Here is a 21,125-nt window from a genome sequence, read left to right on the forward strand (position 1 = left end):
AACCATTGCTCGCCTCATTTAACTGTGCCCATAAATATTCTAAATCACCAGCGGGGGCAGCAGCAGCAACACGAACTTCATCTCGTCGTCAACTTCATCATCATCATCATCATCTGCATCGTCATCATGATGGTCACCATCGACGTCGTCGTCGTAGTCGTCGTCCACATTGTCGACATCTCGTTCTTATGATAATAAAGTTTGTAATTAATTTTGCATCGTTAAATGTTCTATTCGAGGAAGAACCGCTTTTTTCTCTTTCTTTTTCTAGTTTAATTTCAGAGTTTCGAGAGCAATTTTAATCGTCTCGCCTAATTGACTTTACTCACGATGCTTGAATACGAGTTCGAGTACGTTTTTCGTACGTTTTACAGCTAGATAGATGAACAACACCTTTTATTTTTGCCATCTGCCTGACTGGCCATCTAGCTGCCTATTCATATTCATATTCATAACATTTTATGAATTCATCATCTTTATCGCCATCGCCCCATAAAAATTGCATAATCATAAAAAAAAAAAAAAAAAAAAAAACAGAATTACATCGACTTTGAGTTTGGTTTTTGGGGTGGGGTCCCCCACACATTCTACTCCAGTTATCGAGTTGTTGTTGCTGCTAGCCCAGCCTGATTATCCAGTTTTATTATACTCATTATATACACCACTCATACATATAACTGCTACACATATTCTTGGTTTTCTTCCGTTTACATTACATTTTTTTAATGTTTTTCTCTCTCTCTCTCTCTCTCTCTCTTGTTTTCTCTTGCAGATACCGCTGGCGAACTTGGATGGGCATTCACCCTAATCATAGTTTCAATCATATCGGCTATTATAGGTGCTATTGTAATGGTCATAGTTCTAAGATGTAAAAGGTAAGTGACTTCTTCTTCTTTGCTTGGCAAAGACTAAAAGATTAGCAAAGACTAAGAGCTATTTAACCCACATTTAGCTATTCGCTTCTCCAAAATGTAGTACAAACTAAAGCTAATAAAACTAATTTACCCACCGAAAGGTTGAAAAAGTTTAAATAGAGCCAACAATCCATAAAATTTGCTAATATGTTGAAACCACCATGGCGGATACGTAATAAATTTTGTATGTTCTTTTCCACAGACCATAACTACAACCAATTTTCGACTGATATCAATCAATTTAGCCCTAAATTTTTGATCCTAAGTTCAACATTTCTTCCAAATTAGAAAAAGTTTGAAAACGGAATGAAAATGTTTATTCAAATGGGAAATAGGCCAAATTTATGTCCATTTTTGATCTCTTTTCACATAAAATGACATATAAAGCCCTAGATCAGAAAATTTCACTTAGTTGGAGCTTGGCAAAGTTTAAGTTTATGGCTTTAAGTCTTCCCTGGACTTTTTGGGATGACGAAAGATCTAGAGAACAATCTAAAACGTTTTTGAATCAAATTTTCTATCTCATCTTTGTAATTATATTTGACACATGTCGAAGTATTTGTGTTAATAATTTATAAATTATTTCCATAAACTGTGGCAAATAATAAACATGTTTATCGCTTAAACAATTATATGGTTTATTATTTGCAATTTATCTGTTTATTAATAGTTTTCAATTGCATTAATAAATTTCGAATATTTAAGTATCAACAGTAGACAATTGCTCCTTTGGCATTTTAGCTGGAAAAAATGCCATAATTAGTCATGATAAAGCCAACATTAATGCATATGTATGTGTGTATGTAGATATATTGAATGTTTTCTACATACTTATAAGCAAGTACATTCAACTCTCTTAACCCATTGGCGACCCCAGCGATCCGTCATGTGCCGCGACATTTACAACACGCCAGACAAATTGAATATATGTACATATATAGATATATATGTATGTGTATGTGTGTGTGTGTGTGTGTGTGTATTATATCTAAACTGTGGGATCTCTCCCGTTCTCTGTACTCTGTAGACTTACCCACACACACCACAAGATCCAAGGCATTGGCAATAGGCAACGGCAATTCAATTAAACGCCCACCAAAAAAGAAAAAACACTGCAAAAATCCAAGTAAATAAAACCTTTTAAGTGAAACTAAGAATAGCGGCAACAAAATAATCGACGCTAAAAGACAAAGGAACATGAAATTGCTTTATTACTTAATTGCTCTTTAAAGAAAAAAATAAATATAAAACACACACACACACACACACACAACAACAACAACAGCAGTTTATAGCCAAAAGGCATTTTTATCTTTTTGGTTTCTACTCAACTCTATTCAAAAGACATAGAGTGGGTCACACACCGAAATTGCGACAAGATACATTTAAATGGGCATTCATTTAGCATTGTAATACGGGGGCGGGTGTGGAAAGGGTGGGGCGGGGAGTGGGAAGTTGGCGTATATGATGAGGGCGAGGACGACGGCGAGAGCGAGGGCGGCGACAAACTACAACACACGCGAGTGCCAAATTAACAGAAATTTTAGCGATTTCCAGTTGGTTTTTTGTTGGAATACATATACATACATACATATGTACATATGTACATATGTAGTGCTTCCAGCTTCCAATACGAATATACGAATTTGAATTTGAATGAACTGCCTGCTTGTTGCGCCTGCTGCCGTTAGTCTGGCCGCATGTCGCGTCCAATTAAATTGTCATGTCGCGTCTTATTTGGCGGCATGTTTGCATAAAATTAATTTTGCGCAAAATAATTTGCCAAAGCCAAATCAAGCGAAAGACAAACAAACGAGTTAGAATTTGTATAAATCGTTTTTAGTTCAAGTTCGACCATACATGATACCCTCTGGCAATTAAAAATGTCTTGAAAAGAATGATTATTAAATTGCTTCTGAGATTTCCAACTCTTTCAAATGCAGTGTCTATGAGAACTGTTATACCAAACTGAAAAGTATTCTAGAGAATGTTCATTGAGCTGTTATACACTATAAGGTAGTCCATAGAACAAAAACTCTACCCAGAGAACTCTAATACAAACTATTAAACGCACACTTAAGGAACCACAAAAAAACGTTGATGGAAACTGTTATAATACATGTTTATAACACTGCCCATTGTTAAGCTGAACATCGTTTTGTACAGTATTAGAAACTGTTCTACAAAGAGGCTGTCCGTCTCTAGTTCGGAGTCCAATGTCTTTACGAAGTGACAAGTAAATCTTTAGCACAGTTTATTTTCAAGTAAACTGTTATACAGTGATGGCAAACAGATTGCTGTATTAACTGTTTGTAAGAAGCAAATCTTCTAACTATTTTCTCAACTCTATCTTTAAATCGTAATGCAAACTGTTATACAAAATGTTATTCTAAGTGTTGAATTTAATTTTTTTTAAAAGTGTTATACCAACTGTTATACAACTCTATTTTAGAAAATGCTTTAAAAGTTGCGATGAAAATAAAAAAAAAAATGCCCTTGGAAACGCAATGAAAAATGTTTTTCCAAACTGTTATATCTAGCATTCGGGTTTTCCCCCTTTCTTTGCGACCTTGTCGAATGAATACCCAATGCTACCCTGTATTCTGTTGACAACCCTGACTTGTGTCCCACAAATCAAGTGTATTAGCAGTTTTTGGTGGGGCAGGTCATCTCGAATGCATTCTCACGGTGCTAGTCATTAGTGAGGTTGTCCCCCTTCCGCCTTGCCAGCCACCTCCCCACCTAACAGACGATTTGCCCTCACCAGATTGTCAAACTGTTTACCTTCGCCATCAGCTTAGTCACTCACTGTTGCTGTTGCTGTTGCTGTTCTTGCCTGATTTTCGCAACTGTGTTGTTAAGGCGACTGTGTAGTTTGTTTGGACCATGTCACGTTGTGCTCGTGGACGTGTTGGCTGCCAAATTAGCAGCAATTACATGTAATATCGGTTACACTTAAGTATATATATGTACATATGTATATATATCTAGATATTTATTTTGCATATATGCTGATGCTGATGTTGATGCAATTCTCAATCGGCGTTTAATGGCGTTATAAATTTGCTCATGGCACATGTCCCAATCGTATTGCCAACTGTCAACTTGTATTTGTTGTTGCTAGTGTTTGTTTCTAGTGTGTGTGTGTGTGTGTGTGTGTGTGTGTTCGAGTCTCATTGGGGAGTAAGTTCAGTTTAAGTGGCACCTGCCATTTCAATTTTTTGGACAATGTTTACTCAATGTCTAGACATGCTTTAATTTTTGTGTCGGAAAAATCTCAAAGTGACCAAATTGATTGCTGACATCAGCAACGAGAGGGGTGACGAGAGACAGAGACAAACTTGAGTGAAAGTAGATGTAAATGTTACGGTAATTGCTTCACTCTCACGGAATGTTAATACCATATAGTATACTTAGCCACAGCAACTTGAAAGATCTAAACTAGTGCGTATTAGCCATTGATCTACAAGTCAACTGCAAAAGACAATGCAACCAATCGATATTGGTGGGAAATGTCCCCCCCCTCCCCCCACTTGAAAAGGTGACCCTCTTAAGTGCAATCATTCTGCCCATTCTTATCTTCCTATACACTCGTCTTTCTTATGGTATTTTTCAGTATGAACTCACAATTTAAACTTTTCAATATCCAGAAAAACCAGACTTTTTCCAAACGCTTCAAGGTTCCTTAACTATGTTGTTGTTAGTTATTGTTAACTTGTTGAAATTGTTTTGACAAAGAGTTAAATAAAATAAATCTAACCGTTTCATGACTCTGAACTAACATAAAAAGGCGTGTTCAATTAGCGTGGCTAAACTCGATCAAGGTGAAATAAAAAACACACACAAGAGAGAAATCGTAAAACAAGCTTGGAAAATTGAACATAAAACAAAGCTTGGCCCACAAAAGGAAGGAGAAGAAAAAAAAATTGAAGAAAAAAGCACTACAACTAAAAAACACAGTTGGAAAATTAGTGCAGAAATGAACGGCAAACGGCAAATCGAATGCTTAGGCCAGGCTTGTTCATTGAAATTGAAAAATCGAATGAAAAAAAAAAAAAAAATAGAAAAACCAAAGGATGGATGAAAAACTCAAGACTCAGGTTCGAGTTAACATTATAATCGATCAAGGCAAAGCGAGGGGAAAATATTTGCAGCTCAGCGCATGCGGCCAGGTACTCAATCAAATTGAATTCAGACAGTGGGGACAGTGGGACGCCCGACAGTCACAAGTTAATTGATACGCATACAAATCTATAAGCATTTAGGTATCAGGTTCGTGCTCTCTCAAAATGACCCAGAAAGCAGCAAATAATAATAATAAAGAAACAAGTGCAAATAGTTAGTTCAGTTTCTGTTATAGAAATTCACTTCTAGAAAGTCAATCCGGTTTTCTCTATTCCTCCTTATCTGCCTGTCTCCCTCTCTCTCTCTCTAGTAAATCTGTCGATATTTGTGTAGTTGTTGTTGTTGTAGTTATCTGTTTGGCAGTAAATCTAAAATGTCATGCCAAATGAATGTCACACGCAAGTTTGTGTCTTAAGTCTTTCGTTTTATGCTTTTCCATATACACAAATTCGTTCAATGTTTAACTAATTTTCTTGTTCTTATCTTTACAGAATTAAATCGGCGAATGCAAATGGTATGTAATTCAAGTATTTTGAATATGTTCATTTCAATATTTCAGATAATAATGAACTTTAATTAGCAAATGCTAAGCAAAACTTTAGTAAGTGCTTAAAGATAATGAGTAGCAGAAAACTGTTGTACGAAACTATTTGAGCAACTGTTATATGCAACAAGAAGAGATCATACGCTATAAAAGCTGTTATACAAAAGTGTCATACAAGCCATAGTAGAATACAAAAATGTTATTTAAAACTGTTATACAAAACTGTTATATGCTCTTAACATCCAAATATGAAAACGTTGCTACTCTAAAACAGTGGCATACAAAAGTGATCACTATGCGTTATACAAAACTGTTATACAAAAAAACTCTTCTAGACAAAATAAAGTAACTCCAAACGTTGCTGAATCTGTTATACATGAATAGTATTTCAAAATCAAATTAAACTAGTTGAAAAATTGTTACAACGAGTGTTCTACAAATCAGGACATACTCCTGCAATGACAAACTGTCATACAAAAAGGTTCTATAATATAAGAAAGACATTTCTTTGAATGTTAACCGGGTTCTGTGTTAGTCAGCTTAGTTAGTTATGCATATTAGGGTATGCAAAGTTCGTTGTTTTAATGATTAGTTTTCAACATTTGCTGATCAATTAGCCAACTCATCTCATTTCCTTTAGCTAGATTCTAGTTTCTTTCTTTTTTTCCCCCCCATTTTTCTATTTTCTCATTTCCATTTTTAATTGCATAATTTTGCTTTTGCATGCAATTCCAATGAAGAAGCCAGAAGCAGAAGCAGAAGCATAAGAAAGAAGATGCAGACAAGTGGCAACATTTTAATTTGTATGTTGCTGGATTTGTTTGGCTTTGGTTGACAATGCATGAACTTCATGTTCGTGCCACAAATCTAAGATGCAACTGCAACCACAATTGCTACGTGCTTTCACAGTGAAACAAATAAAACTAAAAGGAAATTTGTCAACAAATTAAGGCAAAAGGCACACAGTCACAAAGAGAGAGAAAGAGAGAGAGGGAGAGAGAAACACGTTTAAAAATCGTGCTACAAACACAAAAAAACAAAAAAACTTTGTCAATTTTTGATTTAGTTGCTTGAAAAGAGGGTTTAGCTGTTGTTTGCCTGGATGGATGGATGGATGGATGGATGGATGGTTGGTGGGGTAGTATGGCCTTTTGGGTCCCTTCCCGCTCGCTTTCACACAACTGAAAGTTGGCGCCAATTTCACTGTCGCTTCTCATGACAATCGGACATGCAGGACAAATTGTTGACGGCATTTAATGTCACAGCAGCCAATTAGTTGTATCCCAAAATGAAAATGCTCGTTTCGGTTTGTTGTTTGTTTGTTTGTTTTTTTTCGCCGTACGCACGGCTGCAAGAGCAACAACAAAAAAAAAATCAACAACCAACAAAAAGAGAAACAAACAATTGCCGCAAAATCGTTAAACTGTCAGCAAGCGTTTAAAGTCTCGTGATTATGTCCAAAGTCAAACGTCGAGAGTTGAGAGACAAGCGCCAGTTGCCAGTTGCCAAAAACTGTTTTTTTGTTTTTCTTCCTCTTGAGTTTTTTCATTGTTTTCTTTTTGAGTTTGTTGTTTCGTTGATTATTTTCGGTATTTTCGAAAATGTCAAATGGAGAAAATTTTCAATTGCCCAAAAATGTGCATTTCAACATTGAACCAAAAATGAGGGGAAAACTTTTTTGGAAAATTGAAGAACTTTTAATATGAGATAATTGAGGAGTGTTTTGAATTAAAAATTCCATAAAGTAATACACATACCTGCATATATATATATTCTCAATCACAATCATCAATCGACTCCAGTTGTCTGCCATCCGTTTTCCTGGCACAAACGAAATTCAAGAACTCTCAAAATATTACAAGGCTCCAAAATTTATTATTAATTTCCAAAACTGAAAAACACATGAAAATATTTGTAATAGAAGTAACCAAAATGCCGTTTAAAGGATAAGTAATAGATTTTAGATTTGAGATAAAATTGTGATATTAAACCCATTATCCTTATGTGTTAAATTCATTGTCTGGTAAATGTTTACTATTACTACTCGAGATTTCAGTGTTGAAAAGTGGAAAAATCGGGTAAAGCTAGATTTCAGTGTTGTCAAACGGTATTTTTTATTTGGCGCGCTGTTTGACTGCCCTGGTAGCCAAATATTTTAATCTAAACTCTAAAGTCGAGGAATATTCGGCTGCTCGGGCAGCCGAATATTGTATTCTAAACTATATTTGTTCTATAAAATCAAGAAATATTGTAAACTCAACAATATTTTCGTTTGTTGAGAATAGTGCGAACAAAAGATTCAAAATGCCCGCGTATTCAAGTGTCCAAAATTCGGCATTTGGCAACACCATCTCAAAATTGAACAGCTTTTTTTAGCCGGAAACAGCTACTTTTAGCTATAGTCCCGCCAAAAATATTAATTTTCTTTTGTTAATTACTCAAAAACTACGAAATAAATCGCCAAGGCGCACCTGAGGTCGTGCTCGTGGAATTTTTCTCTTTCGTTTGATACCAAAATTATGTAGTTTAAGCGCGTTTTGGGCCCGAGTAGTAATAGTAAACATTTACCTTGGATTCTATAACTCTTAATTAATTTCACATGTGGTCTTATTGGCTATATTTCGAGAGAGTGTGACCGCCCTTCGTCTTAGTAGATTATACAGTTTTAGTGTGACCAAATTCGATTATCGGGGAAATAGTTCATTGAGGAGATGAGCGTGCTTATTTGGAATATTCTTAATGTTTACAAAATAATAAATCTAATAGTAATAATTATAATTTGGCCATTCTGAATTCCTGTCTGCTAATAAGCCTTCAAAATGTTAAGATGACGACGTTTTTGACTATACTCTAACATACTGCCAGGATATGATTGTCCCCTGGCAGGATAGATGAAGCCAGGTGAATGGAGTTATACATATGTATGTATGTACATATGTATGTATGTAAGTAATAATAATAAAGCCTATGTTAACCTTAGCCACATCCGTTCTGCTTCCTGTTTTTCTTCTTTCACGACTTTGGCTCAAGTTCTGCCTTTCACTCTCATTAAACCGGGCCAAAAAGATGTTATGCAGAGAGTGGAGCCGTCTCGGCCATCTCCGGCTAATTAGTGGAATGCATACGCAACCAAATGACTTTAATACTTACAAACAAACAAACAAACATATGTATGTATGTATGTATGGGGTTAGCTTGGGGTTTTCCTTTTAAGCCAATTTCCCAAGTTATGCACATGCATAATGCAGTCTCATTTTACGAGTATGCTTATGATTTATGTACTTCATAGAGTTAACTCTTCCAGCTCTTGGAGCTCTTTGACTTTGGCTCGTTTGGACATTGGCGATTATTAACCAAGTTAGCCGGCTAGAAAAGAAACGCCAAGCGACAGCAAAACGTTATCGTATGTAGGTGCTCATATGTGTGTACATGCATTTTGTGCATGTCAGAGACACAACGAACCAATATCAAATGCATACAAACAAACAAACACAGAGACCACATCTAACTTCAACTACAGAGTTGAATTCAAAGTTGGTTTTAATGGCTGTTTTTGTGCTGTGTTAACGATAGTTTGCCACAGCTACCGCGAGTACCGAGTACCCAGTACCGAGTGAGCAAAATCTACGCACAGTGCTTACAAATCTTTAATGAACACACACATTCACATTCTTGTACTCATATTAGAGACCAGGTGAGAGACTCTTTTAAAAGTAGTTTTTCTTCGAAATGAAGAAGTCAACAACTTAAATGCCATGTCTCTCTTTAAATACTTTTACTTTTGGGTAGTTTTAAGTAAAGTAAAAGAATACTTGTTGAATTTGATAGAAAATTTCAATTTGTATTGAGTAATGGAGTTTGAAAGCCCAAGCAAAAGAACTCCAGTTAGAAATGTTGAGTAAACAAAGGGTAAAGCTTGGTCATCTATTAGGAAACTTATATTTGAAATAGTTTTTGGCTTAGATACACCGACTTTTCACCGATTCTTATAAGGCATAAAAAACTGTAAAAGGTCCTTTTCACATTTCTAAATATAAACTTTATTGCAACATATTTTCATAATTTGATAGTTCCTAGAAGGGGGGAAGACAAAAAAGTTCTTGGATATCGAAATTCGAACAGTTTCATAGAGTAATATCTCGCTTTTAGTGTCTCATGACTTTCAAGATTTCATTTATGGCAACATCATTAGTATAGAGTTTTAAACTTTAAAATATCTAAAAACCGATGAAAATAAACAAAATATGTTGAATTGAAGCCAAAAATTCTTCTTGTTTAACTATGTGGCACGAGATCAGATTGAAAGCATTTGTGTACCACTGTGCACAGTCATTTCAGCTACTGCAAGAGTAGCACCTCTACCTAGTGGCTTTGGGTCTTATCTTACTCAGCTTATCTGAAGCCAGGGGCAACAAATGGCAAAATTTCTGTTTAACAAAATATTTCGCAGCCAACAAAAAGAAATAAAATAATATCTATGTACGTACATACATACATACATACATAGAGGTAATAACAAGCATTTGATAGTTGGAATTCGTTTTTGTTGTTTTGTGTTTTACTTTTGGTTTTGGTTTTGTTTGTTTTAACAAAATGGCAAATATGACATGTGTAATGAAGTCTTAATAGTTGGCCAGATAATGTCCGAAAAGACTTTGCGGCAAAATGTCACCAGTTCTTTATTTATTTTTATCGTTAAGGTGCATATAATTAAAATAAATGTTACGCATACGACACGTTGACCACTTAGAGAAATATGTACAAAGAAAAATATATATGCAAAATCGTTTGAATTTAATTAGAATTGCACAATTTGACATTTCAATGGGTAATTAGCGAAATATTTTGTGCACATAACAAAAATGATGAGGAAACTTTTCAAAAAAGGAAAAACGCGATTAAAGTCTAAACCAATTGGCATGGATTTTGTTGGCTTATAAACGAAACGAAACGAAACCACCTCTCACCTAAGATCCACATATGCTGATAAGAAAAGGATCTCTTGCAAACAAAAACAGAAACCCAAAAAAAAAAAAAAAAAAAGAAAAATCAGCCATTTGGCATTTTGTCCAATCGCCAACTGCAACTATTGGTTGGTTGGTGGTGCAGTGGTTTAGTGGTGTTGCACTTTATTTTGCCACCTCGCCAACCAGTTGACAGCCATTTAATTTACGCTTTGTTTGTTGTGTGTTTGTTTTTTGTTTCTTTTGGTTTTTTCATCGTTTTCCTTTGTCTGTGGTGAATGTTTGATTTATCGCTCGATTATAGAAGAAATATATGTATATGTATGTATGTACCTTATTTATAAGAAACTGCAAAATGTCATAGCCACTTGAATCTCTCATGTATGTATGTATGTATGTATGTATTTGGTGTGCTCTTTCGCAGGTGGTCGCCCTCAGCCTTGGTGGTGTCGCAATAATCGCAATGGTAATGGTCAAAATCGTTCACCCATATCGATAAAACATTCGGCGGATAGCATACGCCGTCCCACCAGTAACTCAGGCGTTTGGACCTGGCTAGGAGGCAGTCGTCGCTCATCGTCCGGTGGCCCCGATCAAATTGGACCGCCATCAACATCACCGGCCGAGAATCATTATACCCACATGGATGATGCATACAGTCCGGTGGGTGTTAGTGAAGCTCTCTATGCCGAATTGGATCGCGAATCGGTACGTTCCGCAAATCCCTCGTATCAGAATACCGCATACAGTCAATGTGGTGAGGTGAGTAATCCGCCAAAGCACGCCACGCTAACCGAAACGAATCCTTATCCATCCATTCATTTATCTATTACAGAAATACAATTTCCAATCGCACGAACAAGACATTCCCATGGTAGTATCATCGGCTCCAAGTAGTGCATACTATTCGGATCTTTCCGTAACAGCCATGCCTGGAGGAGCCAGTGGCAGCGGTGGCAATCAGGGAGCCTATGAAATTGTTGGTCTCAATGTTATGTCCCAGCCTCTGCCCAATTGGGATCATCATGGTGGCAACAGCGGCGGCGGTAGCAGTGGTGCTAGTGGTGGTGGTGGTGGCAACAACATTTCAGGTGGCAATGGTCTTTCACCTGGTGGCGAGCCAGTGGCCATGACACAACGTCGCATACCCAGACTGGCGGCCATCAATGAGACCAGCACTAGCACAGTGCCGTCGGATTATGTCTAAAAAGTTACAAGAGTGAGAGAGAGAAAGAGAGCGTTAGAGAGAGAGAGCAAAAGTATCCTTCTCTAAAGAGAAGACATCGTTATGGTGTGGGGGGGGGTGAAACAACTTTCTAAAAGAAGAAAACGAAATTAGTAAATGTATTGTGAAATGTTCAGCGAGCTTACGTTATATATTATATTTACACACCATAGATTTTAGATATATCTATACATACATATATACATATATATATATACATACATATACCCCATATACATATGTATACATATATTTAAAATGATGTATACTATTGCATATACAACATCTAGTTTTTAGTGTCGACTTTGTGTCTTTGGTTTAAATGTCTGAATTTTTCGAATGAATAGTGTCTAGTTTTTTTTTTCTTTTCTTTTTTTTTTTTTGTGTATCGTTAGATTCTATTGTAGTTTTAAGCAACGATTTAATCGTGGGTGATATTTAGCCTAAAAATATGCTATATTCTTATGTTCTTATGTACTTTACAAAAAAAAAAAAAAAAAAAGGCATTTTTGAAAAATGTGAAAAAAAAAAACAAAAATATGATATTGCAAAAAATCACATAAATAATACATAAATCTTTATATAATATATTGAAACATATTTATAATTCACAAACAGACACACTTACACAGACACACACGAGGCAGCTATATATGTATACAAACATTCAATATTTACAGCAAAAAAATACATTATATATATATATGTATATACATATATAAAATTTAGCTCACAGAATATATATGTATAACAATCTATCTATTTAACGATCTAATCATATAGCAGATGAAACATATTTACAACGATTTTAAACAAAAAAAACAAACTACAACACTCATCCATATCATGTTAATCAATAGTATCTACCATATTACAAAAAAAAAAAAAACACTCACATTCATACATATACATATGTATATACATACATACATATATAACTATATACATACATATATAAACGAATGTATTACATCTTTTTTTTTAATATACATAGCTATATACATATATATATAGATATATATCTATATTTATTCGACTTTAGGTTTTTTTTCCCAATACATTTTGTACATTTTGTTGTAGTCGAAAAACATTATATACATATACATATGTATATGTACCTATATACATACATATATCTACATAGACATATTTATATTTGTTTCGAAAACAAAGAGTAAACAAAAAATGAAGAAGAACAAAAAATAAAATTCCAACAAGAAATAAATTTGTACATGAATATTTATATTTTTTTTTTTTCAAACCCAAAACAATTTTTTTTCTATCTTTTTAGTGGCGGATTGTGCGCTCGATTTGAATGGGGGGGGGTGATTCCCCATTTTCAATATGTACAACTCCAATTTCTACAATACTGACAAAGTACACTTTTAGGTCCAGTTCCATTTAGCTTCTGGGAATACATAAACTTTGCGCGGTAGGTTAGCAGACGAGAATTTCCAACAATTTTATAAAATTCGTCCTTGTTCATTTTTGTATAGTCTATAGTATCCAAAAGACGGTAAGTGAACAGCTTAATATTATTTTTGTCCATATCTTCATCATGTTCATCATCGCCTTCAACGGTGGTTTTTTTATCCGGAGATGAAGGTGCCGAAGCATCAAATAATTTTTCAGTTAATAGTTCTTCGAGTGGAAAATGAGCTGATATATATGTTTCAATCATTATGAAACGCTCTGATTGCGACATAGCCGTAGACACTTTGTTAACATACTCTTCAAAAACACTTGTGGACAATTTCATGACCTCGATGAGTTTTGCCCCTTGGCTAAATTTTTGGGGATTCCTCTTAATTGCATCCGTAACCAATTCAATTAGTTTTTTTTTGGACAGTTTATGACCAAGAGAAAAAGAGAAACCGATTCCTCGGTAGTCATAGTTGCCATTTTCTGTTTAAAAATAAGAAGGCACTCTTTCACGATAGATGGTACCAGGAATCGGTCAGCAAGCTCGAAAAGATTTTCCAAAATCGGTAAGCTAAACTTAGCCATCTTTTCTGCATCGTACGAGTATATGTATGAAATAAAAATTTCAAAAATATCCAATCGAATATCCTCCAAGGGAAAGTCCACAGATTCGGGCTCTTTTTCAAACTGCACTTTAAAATATTCTGATGCGCATGCTAAAATAACTTTGTGACACGAAAAGGGCTTGTTCTGAACAATGATTCGGCAATCTGCGAATTTTTGATTTACCAACAGATCGCGAAACGCTGGAGCCAACCTGAATGTTAATTGAATATAAATATGTATTATTACATATATATATATATTTATTGTATTAAATACAAACCATTTATCCATGTTGAAGAATTATTTAAAAGTGGATGCCAATTTGCATTGCAAAAGTATTGGTCCTTGCCAGATCGTTTAGTTTAGTTTTCCCTACTTTTCTTATCGATAGATGAAAATAGACATTCCGGAGCAAAACCTATCGAAAATCGACATTCCGGAGCAAAACCTATCGATTAATCGAACTAAAATCTCGATAATACAAAATTTTGCAACACCATCGTTTTGATTAGTTGACTTCACTGCACAACACTTAAAAGACATCATTTGCGAGCCAATGAAACAAAAAAATTTTAATTAAAGTAACAGTGAAAAGAAGCAATTCGCTATCTATCTCTGCCTCTAATTATGACAGAATTTCTGGCGGAGAACAATGCGTGTGGACAAAACCTGCTCAATATCGTATCCGTTGGCAACTCCATAATCGCCGAAGTTCTCCGCCTTAAGGATTATGTTCCATCAATTTATCGGTTAGTTATTGAAGTTATATACCATATAGACAAATAGATAATGCATATTTATCAACAGCTTGGAATCAAAAGCTGATAAGCAGAAATATGGCGAAGTTATCTTGGACTTTAGCTACTTTAAAGACGCCGAGGCCATTGAGAAAAAGATTGAGGAGAGCCGGGTAAGATGCATTCATTGCGCATATTGAAAGTAAATAGGATAACTTCGTGTTCTTGATATACTGCAGGAACTCAGTGAGCTGGATGATGAAGTGCGTTCATCCCATTTGCCATTAATACAACGCTTCTATTTGGCCTTTCAAAGTATCCATCATTATGCCACCGACTTGCAACAATTTATTGATGAGCTAAACACGGGCTATTACATACAACAGAATCTGGAAACATTGCTACAAGATGAGGAGGGCAAACAATTGCTTTGCGAATCGCTTTATTTATATGGTGTTATTCTGTTAATACTTGATTTTCATATATCAGGTGATGTGAGAGAACGTTTAATGATTGCCTATTATCGTTATGCCACACCGAATGGTAATGCCTTAGCTCCTGGTTGCGGTGTTGTTGTTGGAATGGGAGGACTTGGTGGCGAAAGCAATATACACGATGTATGCCTGCTGTTGAGATCCACTGGTTATCAACAGCGATCAACAGAATTATCTGCAAATCATCATCATCAGTCAACGAGTGTATCGAAGTATCCTGAAGCATATTTTTCACGTTTTCAATTTGATGGAACATTCATTGATTTGGTTATTGCCCGTTTACGTTGCGATGACATCTACAATCAGTTGGCCATTTATCCACATCCATTGCATCGTTCTACAGCCTTTTCCACTCAAGCAGCTATGCTATATGTTTGTCTATATTTTTGCCCCCAAATGTTGCATACACAAACATCACAAATGCGTGAAATTATTGATAAATTCTTTCCTGATAATTGGATCATATCTATATATATGGGCATTACCGTAAATCTCTTAGATGCCTGGTCTGATTTTAAAGCTGCCAATTTGGCTATAAATCAAGTTGTTAATCCTACAATGGGCATCAAATCCATATGTCAAGCCAATAAGGAACAGATGTTAAAGACATTGCGAAAATCTCAAGATATTCTTCATGAGGGAATACTGAATGATGATTTTGTTTTGGAACATGCCAATAAAATCATTATACTAATGCGTCAGGCAAATGTATTATTACGCTGGTATTCCCTACATACGACAAAAGCCGTATTCATTATTAATCCATTGGCTGGTCATCATCAGGCGGCAGCAAATCAAGTGCAAAAGTTACTAACCAACGAACTAAATGTGGAGAAACAGCAAATCTATCAACTTTTATTAAATTGCAGTCAAATGGAATTGGTTGTTAAAGAATTGTTAAATGATATACATTCCTCTAAATCTGAGCGGTTCTTGAAAAGTCGCTGTGAGATAATCGAAAGACTTGGCGAATTGAGTGAAGCATTTGCCGGCTCACGTCCGTTGACGAAAATCGAGGCGAATAGCCACCTACAGCAATGGTTTGGTCAAATGGCTAAGCAACTAAACAAATTGGATTTGCAAAAGCCGCAAAAATCGGGTAGATTGATCATACAAGTAATGCAGGCATTGGATGAGGTACAGGAATATCATAATCTACATGCCAATATGTTGGTAAAACAGCAATTACAAGAGATACGGGATTTGCTCAATAGAATGGCTCAGGTGAATAGTGTGTATAATATATTTAATAGATTTAAATATATATCTCTTTAAATAATAATTTGTTGTCCTTTGCAGCTCATCAATCTGAAGGAGGATCTGGAGATACAAATCCAAATGATATGTGATTTCAGTTATGCCTGGCAATTATTACAGCGGGATTACACTGCCCACATGCAGGAGCATATTAAACGTCAGCCACGTGCAGTTATTGGCATTCGTGCCATATTTCTTAAACTGGCCAGCACTCTGGAGGTGCCCTTAATGCGTATCAATCAGGCCAAGAGTGAGGATCTTGTTTCGGTTTCAAATTACTATAGCACCGAGTTGGCCAACTTTTTGCGTAGAGTCCTACAGATTGTACCCGAAACTATGTTTAATATTCTAGCCCGGATTATACAATTGTTAACGAATGTGATTAAGGAGTTTCCCACACGCCTGGAGAAGGAGAAACTACGCGAATATGCCCAATTTGAAGAGCGTTTTAAGGTAGCCCAATTGACCAATTCCATTGCTGTATTTACCAAGGGCATACTGATGATGAAACGGACTCTGGTGGGTGTTATCGAATTAGATCCCAAGCAATTGCTAGAAGATGGCATACGTAAGGAGCTGGTTAATCATTTGGCAAATGCCTATAATTTGGGTTTGATATTCACCCCAGAGAAGGGTAAATCTCCGGTTCAAGTACTACAGACGAAACTTCAACAATTGGCCAAAACGATTGAGGGTTATCGACGTTCCTTTGAGTATATTGAAGATTATTTAAGGGTTCAAGGTCTTCGGATATTGCTAGAAGAGTCACAGCGTATTATTAACTATAATGTGGAAAAGGAATGCAATTCATTTCTTAAAATCAAAATCCAAGAATGGCAATCTGCCTATCAATCGCCAACAATACGCATTCCAAATTTTCCACCACTTCAAGGTGATGTCTCACATTCGCAAAATTTTATTGGCCGCTTGGCCCATGAGATATTGCGGTGCACTGAGCCCCGTTCCACAATATATCTTGATCTCAAGATGCGCTGGTATGAGAAACGTACGCCACATCATGAGATATTGGCCGCCTCACCATTCTTTGCCCTACTACGGGAGGCATTGGCTCCAGCGGGTCTGGTGGGACTAGAGCGTCTATATAGTCATATGTTGGCCAATGAATTGAAAATAAATCTAGATAAATTGCAAAAGAATCTAACCCAAGATCGTATGTGGTGTGAGGCATTAGCAAATTTAACCAAAGAGCTCGAATCCCGTGAATTTCCTGGTGACATAGCCGGCAAGCAGCCATCAAAATACTATCAATCCTATTGCCAACGTTGGCTCAAAGTGTGGCCAACCATATTGGATTGGATCCTTGCGTTGGGCCAAAAGCAATTATTGCGTCAGCAAATAGCTGGCGAATTGAGTTTTAGCAGTAAATGTGATGCCAAATTATTGGAAAATACCACCGATACATTGAATAAGTGAGTGTAAATACATATATGTATGTAGTTTAGAGTTTTCAATAATTGAATTGTTTCTTCTATTTGCAGAGCCTTCCTTTTGGATCTTTCGCTTGATCGGAAACTATGCTGTGAGCAGGGAGTTGGACTCTTAACCGAATTAAGTGATATTCTACTTTATACAGGCAACTATGAGCCATTGGAACAGGTTTTCTGCTTCACCAAGAATACGCACAACGTTTCGTTATTTCTAACACTCTTCACCATCGCCCATGTGGGTCGTCTGCAACATTCTGTGAATACCGATTGCCTTTTACCGCGCACAGCCAAAGATGTGATAGATTGTTGTCCATTGATAATGGGCCTATTGACAGTATTGCAACAATTCCATAAAAATGTTAAAATGCTGTATATAAGCTATTTGAGTCAATATGTTGTCACCCTGGCCGAGGCCCAATTAATGTAAGTTGTAATCTAATAACTAATCACTTTATTTTCATCTCTATTTTCCCTTCCAGTGATTCTAAAATCCTGTCTTCTGATGTGGTCACTATGCTACATTTTTTGCAATCATTTGTACGGGTGGCTCGACTGCCGCTTAGCGTGCTGGAGCAACATATTCCTAATATGATACTCAGTGAATTTGAGTATTTGGCCACGCCCATTAAATGACATGGACAATCATGACAATCAAAATACTTTAATAAATTCGAAACATAACAAATAAGAGGAAAATGTTTGAGGAAGAAGTTTTTAACAATGACAGGGGTTAAGTGTAAGTGGCGAATCTCGAGTTGATTTTTGTTGTTTTCGCTTTTTTTTTTTTTTTTTTGGTGTGCCTTTATTTATGTAATAACAGTGGGTGCTTGTCGTCCAGTGAACTTGGGCAGCTGTGAGATTTCCAAAGCAATGTCAATCAATGGCTTCAGCATAACACTGGCCTGACCAAGGACATTCTCCTTTTCATAGGAATCAATGTAGAGGCTGCAAGGCGAAGAGAAATTTTTGTAACAACTTTTTTGACTACATTGTGATTTTGATGGCTAACTTACCGCACTGTGGCTCCAGAGCTGCCAGTGCCGCTCAGACGCATCACAATGCGACTGCCGTCTTCGAAAACGATACGCAGACCCTGCTTGGTGGCCACGGACTTATCCACAGGATCGGTATAGCTAAAGTTATCGGCTTCACGAACTTTGTAGGTTTTGCCGCCACTGCTGAAACTTTTGCCAACAAATTCTGGTGAGGTAATGGTCGTCTCTGTGGTGGACATCATCTCATTGCACGGATCCAATTCGCATTCCTCGTAGTCATAGCGAGTGAAATAATTACGTCCATAGACCGACCAATGTTGCTTCAATATATCCTCAATGCCCTTGCCCGTGTGCTGCATAACGGATATCCAAGCGAGGACAGCCCAAATGCCATCCTTTTCGCGTATGTGGTTCGAGCCAGTGCCGAAGCTTTCCTCTCCGCACAAACACAGACGACCGGCATCCATTAGATTACCAAAATATTTCCAACCAGTGGGCACTTCAAAGACCTCTTTGCCCAATTTCTTGCCAACCAAATCGACAGCCGAGGCAGTGGGCATACTTCTAGCGAACCCTTGGACACCATTCTTTTGGAAATATGGTATGGCCTCCAGATAATGGGCAATCACAGCCAATGAATCGCTGGGCGTAACAAAGAAGGCTTTGCTGCCAATAATCATGTTACGATCACCATCACCATCAAATGCGGCGCCAATATCATAATCACCCTTGGCCACTGTCTCAACCAAATCCTTGGCGTAGGTCAAATTCGGATCTGGATGAAGACCACCAAAATCGGGCAATGGTGTGGTATGAACCACTGATGCTTCACTTGCACCCAAACGATTCAAAAATATCTCTCTCACATACGATCCAGTGACCCCGTTCATTGAATCGATGCGCATCTTTAGGGGGTTTTCCCGTGCTCTTGCCACTCACGAAATCCTTCAGTTTGGCAAAATCAAATATCTCCTCCATATGACGGACATAATTGGCCACCGCATCGATCACTTCGACAACGAATTTCTTGCCACCAATATCATAGCTAGTCTCACCCACTTTCGAGATATCAATCTGTAGTTGGGGCACCAATTTGTAATCCTTAATCTCCGTTGATAGTTTATAAATATTATTGGTAAAGGCATCGGGAGCTGGGCCACCATTTTCACAATTGAATTTAATGCCAAAATCATTCTCAGGACCGCCAGGATTATGAGAAGCAGTCAACACAATGCCACCTATTGACCAGAGAGGTCGAGAGAGAGAGAAAGAAAGTTTGAAAGGGAGAAAGAATTAATCGAGAGATTCGTCAACCTGGGTCACCTCTAGACGAATGTCGCCATATAACATAATTAAATGAAGATTCTTATCAATTAAGCTCATCAAGATTGAGAAACAAAACGTACAGTGAAACCGCCTATAAAGGAAGACAACAATCTTAAACGAGAAGCTAGACTAATTATATATGTATATGTAGAGGATTCAATATATCCTCAATGGCACAAATTACTTTTCCTCTTGATAATACTTCTAATATTACTTTTTAAGGCTAGAATCTACATAGGGATTAAATCATTTTCTATATATGTACTAGCAACCTTAAAGTATGGAATGAAATCTTAATTTTTGCATACCCAATGCCTTGTTATGACGAATCAAACTGGAAACGGCTGGAGTGGAGAGTATACCATTTTGTCCTACCAACAATTTGGCTACACCATTGGCCGCCGAGATGCGTACAATCAATTCGGCAGCCTCCTTGCAGTAGTAACGACCATCACCACCCACAACCAAAGTGGAACCGGCCAGGGCAGCTCCATTGGCATCCAAAATGCATTGAACAAAATTTTCCGTATAATTGGGCTGAGTGAAAACCTTTACCTATGAAATGGAATATATACATACATACACATATGAATGTATATACATATGTGGTTAATTTTCCTTGTTGTGAAATATTATTTTGATGGTAAATCTAAATCTACCTTTTTGCGTAATCCGCTAGTGCCAGGCTTTTGACCCTCGTAGGGTTTAGTTTGCACAGTTTCCACTTTAAGCGACATAATGCACGAGATGGAGAAGGATAATGCACTGGAGTTTTCCTGCTGCTGGTAAAATTCCAACTGAAAATCAAGCTGACAAGCTACAACTAAGCGAATTGTCTCTCACTCACTGATAACAGCGATACAAGCAGCGCTGCCGGTAGTATTTTCTTTGCATTCGGCTACATGGGTAAAGATAAGCGCTATCAAATTTAAGTGTGGGCGAAAACTTTCGCAATTATTTTTAATGGGTGTGTTAACAAAATATTTTTGGCTTTTTACTTAATCAATCTAAAGGAAAGCTACCAGCTTTACTCAGGTTTATCTGCCATTTAAAGCAATTCAAGTTCAA

At 36.7% G+C, this 21,125-nt stretch overlaps 3 protein-coding genes and 1 pseudogene across 3 annotated transcripts in view; 2 read left to right on the forward strand and 2 right to left on the reverse strand.

Moving 5' to 3' along the window:
• Positions 1–11,843, forward strand: part of LOC137574133 (uncharacterized) — a 32,777-nt gene extending 20,934 nt beyond the window's left edge. The window contains exons 2-5 of the mRNA XM_068286266.1: positions 773–875; positions 5,531–5,553; positions 10,972–11,309; positions 11,383–11,843. Coding sequence (XP_068142367.1) covers positions 773–875; positions 5,531–5,553; positions 10,972–11,309; positions 11,383–11,754 — 836 coding nt within the window. The 3' untranslated portion in view covers positions 11,755–11,843. The remainder of the gene's footprint in view (positions 1–772; positions 876–5,530; positions 5,554–10,971; positions 11,310–11,382) is intronic.
• A 1,228-nt stretch (positions 11,844–13,071) lies between these two features.
• Positions 13,072–14,152, reverse strand: LOC137574105 (TD and POZ domain-containing protein 3-like; annotated as a pseudogene).
• A 175-nt stretch (positions 14,153–14,327) lies between these two features.
• Positions 14,328–18,432, forward strand: Strump (WASH complex subunit strump). The gene is made up of 6 exons (XM_068285759.1): positions 14,328–14,549; positions 14,608–14,710; positions 14,777–16,255; positions 16,331–17,718; positions 17,788–18,159; positions 18,216–18,432. Exons 1-6 carry the CDS (start codon positions 14,428–14,430, stop codon positions 18,367–18,369), a joined length of 3,618 nt encoding a protein of 1,205 aa, XP_068141860.1. The 5' UTR covers positions 14,328–14,427; the 3' UTR covers positions 18,370–18,432.
• Positions 18,379–20,890, reverse strand: Pgm1 (phosphoglucose mutase 1). The gene is given in 5 exon segments (XM_068285760.1): positions 18,379–18,681; positions 18,750–19,645; positions 19,647–19,969; positions 20,366–20,612; positions 20,717–20,890. Coding segments are annotated over 5 exon segments (1,683 nt in total). The 5' UTR covers positions 20,795–20,890; the 3' UTR covers positions 18,379–18,542.
• Positions 20,891–21,125: the final 235 nt, after the last annotated feature.

Source organism: Drosophila tropicalis, unplaced genomic scaffold (assembly GCF_018151085.1).
Source record: "Drosophila tropicalis isolate 14030-0801.00 unplaced genomic scaffold, ASM1815108v1 contig_443, whole genome shotgun sequence".
In the NCBI taxonomy this organism is placed as follows: domain Eukaryota; kingdom Metazoa; phylum Arthropoda; class Insecta; order Diptera; family Drosophilidae; genus Drosophila; species Drosophila tropicalis.